This window comes from Hermetia illucens, chromosome 5 (assembly GCF_905115235.1).
Source record: "Hermetia illucens chromosome 5, iHerIll2.2.curated.20191125, whole genome shotgun sequence".
Classification (NCBI taxonomy): domain Eukaryota; kingdom Metazoa; phylum Arthropoda; class Insecta; order Diptera; family Stratiomyidae; genus Hermetia; species Hermetia illucens.
This window is the reverse complement of record NC_051853.1, coordinates 58,008,182-58,025,328: the sequence shown is the minus strand read 5'-3', so window position 1 is coordinate 58,025,328 and position 17,147 is coordinate 58,008,182. Positions and strand designations below refer to the sequence as shown.

General features: G+C 40.5%; 1 protein-coding gene across 1 annotated transcript in view; it reads right to left on the bottom strand.

Annotated features, from left to right (window-relative positions):
* LOC119656785 (WW domain-containing adapter protein with coiled-coil homolog) overlaps window positions 1-16,699 on the bottom strand; it is a 37,719-nt gene extending 21,020 nt beyond the window's left edge. The window contains exons 1-4 of the mRNA XM_038063373.1: window positions 15,682-16,699; window positions 15,424-15,457; window positions 14,433-14,730; window positions 3,866-4,222 (exon numbers count right to left, since the gene is read on the bottom strand). Of these exons, the coding sequence (XP_037919301.1) occupies window positions 3,866-4,222; window positions 14,433-14,730; window positions 15,424-15,457; window positions 15,682-15,722 (730 nt within the window). The 5' untranslated portion in view covers window positions 15,723-16,699. The remainder of the gene's footprint in view (window positions 1-3,865; window positions 4,223-14,432; window positions 14,731-15,423; window positions 15,458-15,681) is intronic.
* Between the last annotated feature and the right edge of the window lie 448 nt (window positions 16,700-17,147).

Below are 17,147 nucleotides of genomic sequence, written 5' to 3'. Positions count from 1 at the left end.
CTTTCTCAATCTGACACTGAAGTTTTTTATTCTCGAAAAACTCATTAAAAACACAGCAATGTTTCACTACACATATGCTCGTTTTAAAAGTTGTCCCGTTTCTCTGACATTGATATTCTATGTACGTATGGCTTAGGGCGCAGCAAATTTATGCGAAACAGATGACTTTGAACTACAAGTAGGATTTCTACCAAACTTCTAGTATGATGGTCCATGATGTGATTTCTATCATTGCAAAATTTTTACTTCTGGGATGAATTCAAGGGGGTATTCCAGTAAATTTACAATATATAATATTATCTTCTCCTGCAGCCTTTGCCGCGCCCGGTCGCTATCATACAATCCACCCCTGTCGTTTTGGTCGTTTCTCATCGACTTTGGTGTTGAGATCAATCTTAGCAAGTGATTTCTCATTAGCGTAAATCACGACGCTATCAAAGACGCCTTTCTCGCAATTTTTCCCGATCGCGGATATCCGCATCCGGATGTGATTCAAGGGGTGGAATGCCACTTCATCCAGGTTGCACTAACGCCTGAAGCAATTCCACAGCGCAGTTCACCATTGGCTGACAGCATTGATCCGAAATATTGAAATCGTTCAGTTCTTGGCAGGCCACTGCCACCGACAGCGATAATACCTGTTTCATTGGGATCGGACGTCAATAATTCTATTTTATTCAAATTCAATTTATTATAAACATTTATAAAAGTCTTAATGATGATGAGATATGGAGGAACCTGAATTTGGAAGCTTTTTAGGAATGCGCTGACGATATGATTATTCGTTGGCATAAGTGTATATCGGAAGGAGTCTAATTTGCAGGTGATACCGTAAGTTTGAATGAATAACAACTATTAAGTGGTTTTTTGACCAATTCCTGGTATTTTTTTGGCAGAATGTATATCTAAATAACACACGGTGTGCAACTAACTAAAGAAAAATGATGACAACAAATTAAAACAACTATTGCGTAACGCGTTTCAGTTCAAATCCTTCCGCCAACATATCGTCCGGTGGTTACAACCACTACTTTAACGAACACCGGTCTATTAAAGATTGGTAATCAATATATGGAACTACGGAAAAGGCGATTGTTGTGGTTCTAATATTTAAAGGTAGTTAAACATTAACCATTCTGGCAAATTATTGATTTTACTTACTATAAACATATCCTGCCAGTATACTATATTTACTGCATTATTTTCAGAGGAGAAAGGACATTTAATTTGCATCTGTAGTTTCTACAGATCTGCTACTACCACTTGTACGGAAATCCTGGGAATCCGGAACCTTTACCAGAGAGTGGAGTGTGCGTTCCTTGCTATCGCAGAAATAATAGCTAACATAATCCTGGAACGCATCAAAGAACAATTCAAAAGTTTGATCGACAGAGAAGAGAAGATTGGTTTCCGCTCCGGATCTTCCTGCATTAAGCACATCAACACACATCATTTTGAAACAGTGTGCGGAGTTTAGATTTTTGCTACACCCGCTCTTCACCGGTTTCGAGAAAGCTTTCGACAACGTGAACAGGGAGTGTATGTATATTCCGGAGAAATTAATAATTATTATCAGAGCGACATATGATGGCGGAACGAGGTAAAATCTTACGAGGAATTTGAGATCTAAAGTGGAATCCGCCAGGGTTGCACCTTGTCACCCATATAATCTTTTTTCTGTTATCGATGACGTTTTTCATGCTGCTTGTTGTTCAATGGACGATGACATCTTTTCTCATACACGTCTATGAAAACTGTTAGCTCTCCCATCAGGCCATGAACCTTAGCCAATTGGCTCCGTATTTGGAAAGAGAGGCAAATAAGAGTATAACTGAAGATCAATACCAAAAAACCAAGGTTCTCCGTATGACGAGTTATCACTCCCTTCCTATCTATAATACATTAATGGGCGAGAGAATCGAAGCCGTCGATCAGTTTGTACATCTAGGAAGTGTGATTTCTGGCAAAATCGCCATCATGTTGAGATTGTTCTGTGCTAGTGTTTTTTCTGTTTTGTTATAAGGGAGTAACAGATGGGAATAGACCACCGTCACTGAAAAGCTCCAAGCCTTCGTCAACACCTGTCTGCAACCTATCATCCTAATGCGCTGGCCTGACGCAATTTCAAGCAAAGAACTTATTCGGTGCACATGCTTATCACCCATAGGTGATATGTTCGGAAGGCGAAAGTGGTAGTGGATAGGTCACCCATTAACGAGGATGGCAATTCCATTTCTGTCTATGCCATGTAATGAAACCCACTCTCCCAAGATGGTCACCCCATGAGTGCGGGTGTCTCGAGCACTCCTGAAGGAAGTTGAAGCGCATTTCAGCGAAACGCGAACGGTGGCGCGCAGGTGTAGTTGACACGCTATACCTAACCAAGAGGTAAAATGAATAGAAGATGCCATTGAAAATATTGTAGCTCTTGGAAAATGGGTAAACATGTAGATACATCCTGACGTGAGACTATTGTAAAATCTAATCAGAAGATTGTGTCCGGGTAGCTGAGTGGTTAGAGCACAAGGCTGTCGTACGGAAGGTCGCGGTTCAAATCTCATTGATGGCAGGGGGATTTGTATCGTGGTTTGACGTTGGATACCAGTCGACTCAGCTGTGAATGAGTACCTGAGTGAAATTAGATGAGGCACATAATATTTAACTGGTTGGATATTGAGAACAGCTGCCGTGAACAGACTCAATTCCAATACTTCGTTTGCTTGTATCTGAATAGGTCGATAATCAGACGTGAACTCATTGTCATTAGTGGGGAAACTGTAGCGTTCAGAAGATTCTTCATGTTTGCAAAAGGGGGTTATAGACCAGAATGAGCCCGGAATTTTGTACAATTGGAAGAAACTCAGTGTTAATTAACAGGTGCTGGTCTGAAGAGTTTTTGTTGGCAGGTTCCTGGCGCGTTCATCTTGTTATGATTCATATCGTCCTGTAACTCGTTTGAAACTGTAGCAATAATTTAAGGTGGCCATCATAGAAATGAGAGATTTTGTAATGGAATGATGTGTTGTGAACTTTTTCACCAGAAAAAATATCAATGTTCAAAACGTCTTATTCGATTCAACCTTAATATATGTAATTGCAGACGAATAATAAATTAAAACGTCTACAAATTTTGTTTCCCACCCACTTTGGGAGATATCCTTACTAAATATCTATTCAAAATTACCTTTGCCAATTTATACCAAGTCCGTAAGCCCTGGCTGCACAGATACGAACAGCGAGAAGACAAGCTAAGGATTTTGTAGTATCCATAGCTTATCTTGGTATTTTTTCTCCAATAACTGAAATATTCGGAAGGAATGGAAATATAACAATTATAGCGCGAAGAGGTATAAGTATCTATATATCTCATTATTCCTTCGTTTGTCTGACTCAATTCACAATCCATAGTATTTGTATGAATGAATGATCTAATAATACAATAAGTATTTAAACTGAATCAGAAGAGTAGAGTAATATCATGGAGTTCTGGATATTATTTACCTTCTCTTAGAATCGTCTACTCATTTCACTGCTATTTAGTAGTTAATATGTTTTTGTCTTAGGCTAAGTTTAATGAGATAGCAAACTAGAAAAATTAATCTAAACAGAGTATAATGTAATAATCGTGCTTAAATGCCTGGATTTGTAGTAATAATTATACTAGCTCAGCCTGGAAATCTCCTTTTAACACCAAGATTTTCGAATAACCTTCAAGTGCACTTTCTTTTCTTTCCGATACCCACCCGGGGAAAAACGAATAGATCAATAGATCATCAGTATATTTGTGGACAACTAATTACTAAAATAGAAATTAAGTTATTTTGAAGAAAAAGAACATGCTTCATAGAGTTTAACAATATCTTACCGGACGAGCTAACATGTTCACTCCAATCACCAATCCTTGTCACACGATCACTTCTATCACTACCCCCACCGCCACGATCACGATCTCTATCCCGATCGCGATCATTTCGATCTCTATCTCGATCCCGATCTCTGTCACGTTCACGATCCCGATCACTGCCACCACCACCTCGATCACTTCGATCACGTTTACTATCTCTTAAGTCACGATCACGATCGCGATCATCAGATCCTGATCGTTTATCACTACTACTGCACAATTTTGTTCGACGATCGAGCCGATCATGATTTGTCCGATGTTCTGAGTCTCGTTCATTTGTACCCGATGATCCGCCACCACGTCTGCTGTCACGTTTATCTGAAAAAGTAAATTATTGTTATTATATGACAGCCTTTCGTTTCAAACGTAGAAGTTGATAATTTCAAGTAGGTGCTAGGGTGAAGTACTAACATGATCAAAATCAAAAAAGCCCAGGTTTATCAAAAATTGCAGCCTTTTGAAGGAGATCTGAATTGGAATAATGAAATCTAAGGAAATAAGTATTTGATAGATATCCAGATAAAAACTTAACGCATTTTGATTAGTGGTGATCATAGTATAGAAAGACAGAATTCTTGAAATCAATGTAAAACTGTTTCCTGTCTTATTAAGATTGTTAAGTTATCAGAAATTTATCCAAATATAACTTCATCATTGGAACAGAAAAAACATCTAAAAATGACTCTCACCACTTGGCATCAATAACGAAGTTGCAATATAGTGGAATCGCAATAGCCACTATAATAAAACGAATATCAATAGAATATGGAACCTTCTATGTTCTGAACACAATTAGAACTGCCAGATAAGTTCCCATTATAACGGAAAAATACACTAATATAATAACGCGACGTATTTACCTATAAAAGGTAAAAGGTACTTCCAAAAAATTTAACCAAGCGAATTTAGAAGGGCTCCTGAGGTTTATAGGGCATGAGCGAAGAAAATTGAGGAGGACCTTGAGGTAAAATGACCTGTAGCCTTGGTCAAAGTATTAGTGTTCTAGTGTAGAGTGTTTACTAACTATCACCCCTACCGCTGTGATAACCACTTTTTGGTGCTCATATATGTATTTGCTCTTACAAGTAGCGAAAGATGTTTACCAAACCCGCATCAAGGTAACTTTCCAAATTCTAAGAGATAGCGCGTAAAAAGAAATTACGGCATTCCATATATCAGGCAATTGTTTAGAAAGAAGTGCCTCAACCGATTTTAACGATGATGTCCTGAAATTTTGATGTTCTTGAAACATTTATGGAATCGTTAGAATCGATTATCAGATTTCTTCTTATAAATTGAAGGAGCTCATGAGCAGAACACGTGACGAAAGTAATAAAACACGACAAAGGAAATTGTTATTTATATCATTTCTTTTTCTGTACAGGACAGTTATCAAAAACACAAATTTAAGGAATAACAAAAGATGCAATGCAGCTAGCTCTTATGTGTATTAAGGGAAACTGGAGATAGAGAAGTACATTTTTTGATTATTCGTAAAAATAAGTTTCATTTTGTTGGTCATTGATCATGAATAGCTATAAACCGATGGTGATAACATTTTTCGTAACGAGAAGGCGAGTAGCGGTGAGGAAGATGTCTTCAGCCGAAAGAAAAGGATTAAAATGGGCAAAGATTGCACCAACGAAAGACTCATGTGTTGAACTAAGGACTTTGAAAACATTTATGATTATATTTCCCAGAAGTCGTTTCACTGTTCACAAAGCTCCAGGAAAACATTAACATTCTTAAGACAAAGGGTATCGTACAAATTTTCTCCGGAAATTCCGCACATTGCGCTTTTTTCCACCAGAGTGACAATACTCAAAGACGACAGTGCCCTCGTACCCACTGATATGAAAACCAAACGTGCACTTGCCACAAATCGGTACTAACATATTAACATAAGAAGCATTGACGAATGTTTTCCTTTCCTATTGTTCGGCCCTATCAAAGACGATGAAGTTAGGCCCTTTAGTAAAAATTCACGAAGAATAAGAACCCTCTTTTTAAAGAGCACTGCTGTCGAAAGTCATTGATTGCCGGTAAAAACGGCGCCCCAATTTATGAATACTAGTTTCAATGTTCCAGAAAGGTGATTGCGAGAGGAATGACAAAGACAAAGGAGTACAGACAAAAAGAGAATTTATTTATTTGCAAACGTTGCTATATGCCACACGATTATGAAGTGTTGCAGAAGTATTAGGAGTTGGTTAATTTTATGAAAAAGATTCAGAAAGGAGGGAAATGGATGCCATGACAACTGGCATAAAGCAACCAAGAACAAAACAGGATTTATTTTGAAAAGTATCATTGGTTTATGCACGAACCGTCAAAAACCCCTAATCAAACGAATTAAATTTCGAAAGGGAACTTCAATTTGTAAAAACAAGTGAGTTCTTTAAACGCAGAATGCGAGATTTGCCACAAAAAGCGATAGAAAATACTTTCGTTGATAAAGTTAAATAGGTTTCAGTTGAAAGAAATGTTCAAAAATCAGAATGAAATGGACTTTTCATCGACGTGATACTATTATTAACTTTAGTTGATTAGTTATCGGACTGAGGTATATTTTGACGCCTGATATCAAGTAGCATCATTATTATGATTTTTCGGTTGGATAATTCTTGAAGATGAGCCCTATCACCTTTTAAATTTGTACGTTTTGGCCCTTTAATATAGGATTCTATAGTTTCCATATGCTTACCAAATTTTGATTAAATGCATGTGGCAGACAGCAAATCGATCTTGTAGGTTAAACAAATTTAAGGGTGTGCTCTACTCTTTAAATCTTTTCAACCAAATCCAACCAACCAAAAAAACAAACAAACCGATAAGATATAGATTCAAATGTTTTGTTTGAGCATTTAAATGTAGGATCAGCTCTTGAATTTGTTTATAAAATCGCAGAAAATGGATAGACCAAGACATTTTAGTGAAAAGAGGCGTTTGATTGGGAATTGAAAGGTGAGTAAACTAGCAATGGTGACGCTTTGCACATTAATTCGGAAAAGATTGTTAAGGTGGATGACAGATTCGGCATTCAACCGTGTTCTAGCCCCAGGAGCAAGGATAACCACTTTTTGATTCGGCCAAACCCAAGGCTGCAGCAAATATACAAACAATCTCACGGACCATTCGATATAGATGCTGCATTGAATTAGAAGAACATTAAGAATCATCATCAAGACCCACGGAATCCTATCTTATCTAGAGTGATGAGTTGAAAATATTTTTTTGTATGGAACAAATGAAGTTGTAAAATAGTTATCGTTCCGATGCTTGTAGTTCTTCTAAATAAAAATAAAACTAGGTAGCTTGCTCCTACTACAATATATTTTAATAGTTAGTAAATACGTATTTCGAAAGCTACTTACTTTCTTCCTCAGTACTTAAGCTAGCTTAAGTACTGAGGCTACTGAGGAAGAAAGTAAGTAGCTTAAGTACTGAGGCTACTGAGGAAGAAAGTAAGTAGCTTTCGAAATACGTATTTACTAACTATTAAAATATATTGTAGTAGGAGCAAGCTACCTAGTTTTATTTTTATTAAATGAAGTTGTCTTTTGGACATCCATAAAATACAGGCGCTGACATCAGCCTCGGAAGAGATGACCATCTGGTGGCCATTTGCGTGTTGCGTCTGTAATTTATCCCAATTGGAGAGCTGCGGCCCCTCAAGTTCAACAACTGCTTGTATGATCCAGCTGGCGCTCGAAATTCCGAGAACCAGCTGGCTCGACTGAGGATATCAAGGAGCATGAGGCCATAAACAAAAATTCTCTTTTTTCGGGTGGTACGCAAGGTCACGTCCCGAAAGAGCGTGATGCACCCGAACTCCAGTTCTGTGCAAAATCCCAGGAAGTTCTACGTAGTGTGTGACAAAAAGAAATTTTGTTATTGCGCTGATCAAGGAAGCGGAAGGTGCCGCAGAACGCAATGATTTCAGAAGTGTATGCCGGATCACCAAAGAACTTGCATGTGATTCCAAATATTTCAATGGTATTGTGAAAGACAATAATGAACAACTCCTCATCCAAGATGAAAAGCAGCTGAAGGGAAAAAAAGAACACTTCACAACGGTTCTAAAACACATCACATCCGATGAATTTCCACCTCTTGTGAATGAAATGACAAGTTACTGTAACATGCAGATACGGACGGTTCCTCCAAGCAGAAGAAAAAGAAGATTCCAAAGAAGGGCACCCGTTTTGAGTGTGACAACTGGAAGGGTATCTGGGTGCTCTCCACCGTCGCAAAGATAATGACTAAAGTAATTCTGGAACGCATCAAGGAACATCTCGAAAGCATGATACGTTATGCGAATTTCGGGAAACCGAGGAAGTAACCACGACCATCCCTTGAAGAGCAGAAATATAAGGACCAATATTCACAAACAGAATTCAGACGGAAAATTCTTCGTACGGCTTCAATTAAAACCAAATCCATCCAACCAAATGAATCAGCAATAGAGATAGAATATATAGCAGTTATCCAAAACCACATTAAAGAAAACCACATGGAGCTAGTTAGCAAGAAAGTTTTGGAAAAGTCCGTGACTTTTTATCTACTACATCATACTGTTGTAAAGGAGTCGAACACGACGACGTCTAGAATTGCACTTAAATCAGGTGGACCTTGGACAGAGGTTACCTTCAGATACAATGGAAGTGAAAACATTGGGAACTCAATGGGATCTGCTTTATGTTTTTAGGTATCAATCTGTTCTAACTAATAAATTACCGTTGCAAAGTCTCGAATGTAGCGATAAACAAGCCGAGAACTTGAAATCCAAAAGGGATCGCTTTCAGAAAAACGCTGCTCAGTATCAGAAATTGCTAATACCCCGTCGTTTCAGCATTTCTTTAAAAAGAGAAGATACTCAAATTCATGACTTCGCCGACGCGTCTGAGAAATCTTACGCTGTTTGTCTTTACATTTCTGGACTCATGAGGTCAAATCATTCAAACTGGCTACACACAGCCAGATCTAAGGTAGCCCTATTAATGAGCTGTTCAATTATCTATCTCACGTTGTTTTCCTTTTTTATTGCAAGGTTGTTCACCCTTGAACGTTTCTCCTATCTAAGGTCGAAAATAGCAAACGGTATTAACTACGATAATGAAATCCGCGCACCAAACGAGGCTATTTCAGTTTACAAGAACTGTTCCGTACAAGATAATGATGTTGGTCCTTCTGGTATTTTTCGGAAAGTTGGTTTATAGCAAGAAAAATTGCGAAAACTTAGTCGTGTTCGAGAAAAGAATCATCTAAAGAAAGAGGATAGACGATTCTCTCTAACATCGGGCGGACGAGTCAGCTAATACGAATTAGTGGAGTGATATCGTCACATCTAGTCTAGAAAGTCTATCGGGCAACATCTATGGTACAAAAAGCAGATATGGCAGATTTTGCCTCAAATGGACCATGGGATCTGTTAGAACGACAAGCAACTGCTGGAGATATCGAATTGGTAGATCTCGGTGGAAACCGCGGTATGTGGAGTTGCTTATTAACAAGTCTAGATCGGGCACCAGTTGCTGCAGCTTTAGTGATGATGAGAGGCAATTGGTGATAGACATTTATAAATGCCTTATACGAAAAATTGAATATTAGAACTTGCTGAAGCACTTTCATAGAACACAGACGAAAGACGAGCTAGAAGGTATGACTTTGCGGTCTAAGTGAAGTATAGATTCCAGGTCGAAAACGCGCATTGGTATCCACGATGAAGTACACCTTTTGGGAAACGTTTGCTAAGCCAACACCATATGTAGTAATCGCCAGAAATACTTTCATAATGAAATACTGCAGACGAAGAAGTATAAAGGCGTCTCCCGCGCTTAAAAACGGAACCACTTGTATCAACTGATCCTGTAGGTTAGGAGTTATGAAGCGCCAAAAGGTGCCTCGAATTGGATTGATTTCACAACCATAGGTTTCCTAGCCAAGTAAAAAAATGAAACCTGCTGCTATCGGCTTTGAAAACATAAGCGAAAGATAATGCACTCTACACTTACCGAGGCCAATTACGAAACATGAGTCTCATTAAAGTTTAGTCCTTACAGAGGAGACTGAAGATTCGGAGGATACCTTCTACAAGGCAGTGAGCCCTTAAAGCCTACTCCAGGTTTGATATCAAAATCGTACTGGCAAATTTCAACATCCGACTAATAGGAAGGGAGTTAGTATTCATGTGATACGCCGGCTCCCAGCTTGTATAAATCTATAAATCGCAAATTTACTAGGTTGGATAGTCTCATACTTTAATCCAGCTAAATCAGTAACAGATCAGACGCAAAACCTAAGGCCGTCAATAGTGCTTCCTTTCTATCGAATTCAAGGCCGCTAATGAACGACGATGAGAAAATTCGGAGTACGCCAAAATTAGGAAGCATGATCAGGCTGACTACCAACCATATGCAAGGCTAAATAAAGCAACAAAAGCACTATCGAAACCCTTCACCATTGAGAAAGGTCTATGGCAAGAAGATATTCTATTGTGACTTATTTTTTGTCTAGCCCTGGAAAAGATGATCCTAGACTGTGAGGTGATTGCCAGAGGCGTTATCCGTTAAGTTAGTTAACTACCGGCTGATATTCGAAACGCTTCACCATAAGGCCAAATCTCCTTTTTCTTTTTCTTCAACCTTTGTCCCGTTCACAAGCGGGGTTGGTTCGTCGTGATCGGTTTTCGCCATTTAGCTCTATCGAATGCCTCATCTGGGTGCAATCTCGAGGCTTTTAAATCCCCATTCAGTGTATCTAGGATATTATCAGTGCTCATGAATTCTTCGGAGACTTGGGTAGCAGAATATTTCTGGCCTCTATGAGGATGAAAATTTCCTAACTAAAAAAATGTATGAGCTACATCCCAACCGTTTGAAGATAAAATCCAGTTCAATGGGCTGCGGTGAACAGGCCACCTAGCCTGTATGGGAGAAGATGATCTTGCCCGCAAAGTCCATAAGGCAATATATATGGTATAAAATTATATGGCAAATCGTGCATCGGATGGAGCGATATTGATTTGAGGGACCTCGGCACAAAGCCAGGGTATTTGGAGGTCCTTATTAAGACAAGCCGAACACAGGTTGTTGTGCCGTGGATGAATAGTTGAGGCTAGACATTAACAGATACCGTATGCGAAAAGCCGACGATTATGACACGGTGCAATGCAGGATTCACTTGGAAGCTCCGGGTGTATGTCGACTGATTTACAAAACAAATGGGAAGAGAAAAACGGAAAGCGGAAGACTACGCGGCGTACCAGACGAAAGCGTCTTGTAATTGAAAGGAAAATCTTCGCAAAACAAGAAAATTAGAAGACAATTTAAAAAAAAAAATAAGCAGAATGTTTCTAAACGATAGGCAGTAGTCAGGCGGTCCAAGGACGAATCGTGATTTAGTCCCGACTCCACCACCACGTGGTGATCGCTGGGAGTTCTTTGATAAGGAAAAACTCCAAACGGATAAGGATGAAAGTGGGGAAGGGACAGAGAGAAAAGAGCCGCCACACAACATATTTTAGTGCTTGGAGTAGGTTTTCTAGTCAGGCAAAAAGTGAAACTTATTGTTATCTGTTTTGAAAACATAAGCGAACAACTATGCATTCTGTGTTTGGGAGCAAATTTCGAAATATAGGCCTCATTAGCGTTCACCCCCCCCTTTTAACAAAACTGCAGATTCGGAGAACGATACAGTAGAAGCCTGTCCCAAGTATGAAGTCAATATCATAATTGGAGATATCAACATCCAAATAAGGACAGAGCTCGTATTCAGGTGAAACGTTGGTTCCATTGCTTACATAAATACATCAATAATAATAATGAACTGCGGATTATTCAATTGGGAGTGTCGCACGAAATGGTTGTTGGAAGCCCCTAGTTTGTGAGGAAAGTGATCCAAAAACAAACGTGAGCCTTTCCAACTAACTGAAGAACGTCACTATTGGTATTTGGCCTCAGTTGCAAGAAAAATTGGAACGATTGGTTCAACGATGAATGTAGGCTAGCAGCGTAATGGAAGAATGTTGCCAACCGGAGAAGGCTGAACTTTCAAAGAACGCGGGCGTGAGCAGAGACCTATCGCCAACTTCGTCGAGTGGAGAAGCGACTTTAAAGACAGAAAAACGAAGCCTGGGCGTTCCAACAGGTTTGGGAAGCCTCGAGAAGTACAGGGAGCAATCGCGCCAGGCGCAAAAGTATTACCAACAAGTCAGCAGAATGAAGCCCTACACACCTCGATACTCATCCTGCCGAGACAAAAAGGGAAAAAATTCATAAGTCGCCAGGAGCCCGTATAATTACAGCTGAACTGGGTAAATATGAAGGGAACAAAGATATCACACACTGCAGAAATTATAGAGATATTATAAAATTGAGTATCTTCTATAAGATATTCTCAGGTATCTTGCTAGCGGGTTAGCTCCATACGCCCAGAACATCATCGGTCCATACCAAAGAAGCTTCACTGCAGGTAAATCAGCAACAGATCAGATTTTCTCGCTGGCTCAAGCGATGGAAAAACTGTTTGAATATGGCCATCAGTTGCATCATCTTTTCATCGAGAGAAGCTGCTGAGCAGCTAGCCGGTTTCCTGGAGAAGAGGCGCTACCCCATATATTATAGTGGCCCTCCAGTAAACCATGTGCCCGGAGTAGGTTTTGAAAACATAAGCGAACGGATATGCATCCTGCGCTTGCGAAGAAATATAAGCCTCATTAACGTTCACACCCCTACAGAGGAGACTGCAGAGTCGGAGAAGGATATATATATAAATATAGCCAATATAGACTCGGATTAATATCTCGTTGGCATAGTACTCCGAGCTCGAATAACAACACCACCCAGATTCCCCTGACAGTCAGGTGAGACTTAACACTGAAGCCATCCACAACACAGCCCTCCGGAATACCTATAAGAGGGAAATGGATGTCGCAATAACCACAGTCAACAAAGATCCTGGAGAAGAAGCATCAACAAATGATCTTCACAATCACCTGAAGAACGTTATCATAAATACGGCTACAAACATATTTGGTCCCAGCCGTAAAAAGAGTCGGAACGGGTGGTTTGACGATGAATGTAAGCTAGCAAGAACGGAAGAATGCTGCATTCTCAAAGAACGTGGCACGCGCGGAGATTTATCACGAACTCCGGCGAGCGGAGAAGTGACTTCACAGACGGAAAAAGGAAGCCTGGGGGAACCAACAGACCTGTGAACTCGAAAAGTACAGGGAGCAAAGAGTACAGAGGCTTATTTCCAGGCAAATCAACAACAGATCAGATTTTCTCTCTGCGGCAAGTGATAGAAAAACTGTTGAAATATGGACACCACTTACATCATCTATTCATCGAATTTAAAGCCGCCTATGATAGCACCGCCAGGGTAAAACTGTACACGGTTATGAGAGAATTCGCTATCCCGACGAAGTGGATAAGACTGACTAGGTTGCCCATGACCAATGTGCGAGACCAGATAAAAGCAGCAGGATCACTCTTGCGCTACACATCAACGAAGGCAAGACAAAGTGTATTGTGGCAACGTCAGCACGAAAACCAACCAACCAACAACATCAAACCGTACTGGTCAAACGGGAAGAATAAAGATAGGAGACTATAACTTTGCGACCATTGATAATTTCTCCTATCGAGGGTCGACAATCACAACCCACAACAGCTACGACGATGAAATCCGCGCACGGTTGTTTGCAGCCAACGGAGCCTATTTCAGCGTTCGCTCACTATAGGGTCAAAGCTCTTACTGCACAAGACAATCATCTTGCCATTCCTCATGTATTCCTCGGAAACTTGGGTTTTTAGCAACTAAAATTGCGAACTCTTGGCCGCGTTCGAGAGAAGAATCCTCCGAAGAATTTTTTGGCCCCCTACATGAGGATGGACGATTCCGTAGCCTACATAACGACGAAATCTATTAGCGATACCTTGACCGTCAGGTTGTGGATAAAATCCGGCTCAATAGGTTATGGTGGGCGGGTGACTTAATCCGTATGGATGAGGATGATCTAGCCCGGAAAGCCTATAAGGGCAATATCTATGGTAGAAAGCCTAAGATGGAGCGATGGCGTAGGTCAGGACGCCAGACAGCTTTTAGAGATATAGAATTGGTGGACCTCGGCACAAAGCGGGATGTCTGGAGTTCCTTATTAAGGCAGGCCTAGACCGGACAGCGGTTTTTACGCTGCGGATGGATAGTTGTAGCTAGACATTAATAGATACTGTGTGCAAAGCAGATTGTAACGCATTGGAATATAGCTTACGCTTAAAAATTCGGAGTGTATGTGGATTGATTTGAAAAAAATTAAAAAGGGATTCGCTTGAGAGAGAAGAAAATGGAAAGTGAGTGGAGTATACGGTGTGGCAGAGGGAAGCTTCCGATAATCGAGAGGAAAGCGTTCGCAAAACACGAAGATGAGAAGACAGGCTTTGAGGCAAATAGACACAGAACGTCTCTAAACCTTAAGGACACCATTCCTTAACCGCGAATTACATTCAAACGTAATCGAACTCACCTAAATATTTGTCCTTCTTGTAAACATCACGATCGCGTTCTCGCATCTTTTGTGTGTAACTGAATCGATCACGATCGCGATCCCGATCACGAATGTCATGCCGTGGTGGCGAATCCAAATCTGGTGAATTCGAACGATACGAGCTGTTGCCGTTGTTCAATGATGATCCTGTTCCTGCACCGCCACCACCGCCTCCTGTCGATGGGGAATTATCGCCACCTCGATCACGTCCATAATTTGTCGATGATCGGCTGCTTGTGTCCCGTTCATAGTCGCGTTTAGAGCTGTATTTGGAACTCTGTAAAAGACAAGATTCCAGTTGAAATTGGGTCAATCGTTCACCTAAATTCAATGCAGGTAAGCGCTTCAATTGGTTGGCTTTGGAGAGGTTGGAAGTATACATTCGGCTTGTCTGCAGGAGCGAGCGAATATTGCGTGGAACGTAAGTAATTCTTGTAGAATCCTATTTTTAATGACCTTTTCCTGTAAACGATGATTCGGCGCCCATAAAACTGCATCAAATTGCGATTTGCATTTAGGGCCGGAAACTTACTATGGTTGTGCAAAGTGAGGCCAGAAAATCGTAATAAATATTAAGCGACAGGCGTTGTTTCCTCCAATTTCAGCTGCACGTCCTTCGAATTAGCCTTAACGCGAAAATCTGACCGAACCGAACCGCCCCGATTCCTTCTATTTATCGAACGACAGCCGGCAAACCACGGAAAAACATTGAATAGTGAATACAAACCGTCCTATGTGACAGATCGATAGCGAGTCATGGACGTGAAATGGAGTTTTCGCCGCCGTGCAAAGCTGTGTGTACGCCTGATTGTCGTTCGCTGTAGTCCGCAAACTCTAGGCTTTCAGTGAACATAACCAAGATCTCGCGGGTTGGCAAAACACGGGCAGCCTGAGACAATCCGAGCGCTTCCGCGTTTCTCGCCAAAGCTGCCCCAATTACGCCTAAGTTGTCATAAATAGCAAAAATTACCTGGTAAGGATGGGCCTGATGCTTTTCGAAGTACCTGCAAAGAGCGGGGAAGAAATTGATGAAAATTTAAAACTCGCAGATGCGTTTTTCTTGTAAGTTTTCCGGACCGCAAGTGGGAGGACTCGAGGAGTGGGCAAGTGTCTTTCGCTTGGCCAACTCGTCTGCTTGCAGCAAACGAGGGCACTCGAGGAACAAGGGTGTTGCGGTGGCGGAAAGTAAATAGAGAGGGTGCAAGCCCGTAATAAAAAGCAAAATTACCCATCGTTCATACGTTGCGGTTTTCTAGCATGCATTACCATCAATGCAAATTAAGATGAAATGATTTTCTTCTCTTTTTCCCGGAGCGGTGACGACGGCAAAGACGACGAATCAGTTTTTCGCGTGTATTTTCCCAGCCAGCGATTCCGAATTTTTTCCGCAATAGCGTGTGTACTTTTTCTCCGTCGACGACGTTTCGAGCACGATTTTCCCGGTCGCCGCGGCGTTTCCTCAAGAAAACTTCTATCTACGCGAGAAATTGCGGAAATCTTACGGGCCCGACCCCGTACAAATCTTTTAGGGCGCCGCGTTCTCCGGTCGTCGTCTTCGCAATACTTCCAACAGAAATCTCTCTACATTCGAATTTTTCGCAGCCTCTGATGCGCCGAACGATTTGCATCGGACTTTCGAAAAATTCAATTGGAATTTTTTTCTTTAGAGAATTTCTCGCCGCCGAAGATTTTCTCGATGGCCCGTTTTTCCCGTGTGAAGATTATAACCCCAGGGAGAACTTTATGCACTGTTTTTATTACGTATAAGGCGGCGTATTGTTTTCGATACGATTTCAGGAATTCGAGAAGGAAAAAATTCTTATGGAAAATTAGAGAAAAAAAGAAAAAAGTTCCAAGTTTCAGTCAAACTTTGTTCCTACACAGAGCAGACGCCGCCATGTCACATTCGGTTTTGGTTTTTGTGAGAGCAAAAGACGATTTTCGATGGGAGAGAGAGATCGAATGAGATTGTGCGGGCGAAGCGGGCGAATTGGTGAAATTTCTAAGGTGAAATGTGCGAATCAGCCGTGCATTGCCGTGTGATTCGTTTCGTGACGGATAGATGGATGTTTTGTTAGTCAAAAACTACTTTTCGTTGAATTTATAGTTAGATATAGTTAATATTTATTTGCTGTGTTGGAATTCGCTAGTACAGGGAATCTACCAACTACGATTACTAAAAATCCCTCAACCTAATGCGGAAATTGTAATGCTATTCTAAATTTTAATTGGCTACATCATGCACTGTTCACCCAATTGAATGAGCGTTAATTACTCGGTTTTTAAGAATGTTATTTGTTTCAAATATTCCAACTTCAATTTGTAGAATTGATGAGTGATTTACACCACTTAACCGTACTGATTATTTCGGAAATATAAAATAAAAGAAACTTTTCAACTTTTATATTACATTCGAAAATCCTTGTCTATTTTATCGTATAAGAGCAAGGAAGGAGGAAATAACTTATAAAATACCGCAGGACCGAAAAGTCGCTTCGTGTTAAAATCGAAAAATCAAACTGTTTCTGATCCCAGTCTCTGTAACAGTCAGTCCTAAATCGCCCTTTTAGGTTCCTGATCACTTCGGAATGTGCAAAGGTGCTTGCAAGTATTCAAGGTTTAAAAGCTATGCGTGATATTCTTCAAGTTACTGCAGTAGTATATAAGTACGAAGAAACGTAGTGAACATTACAC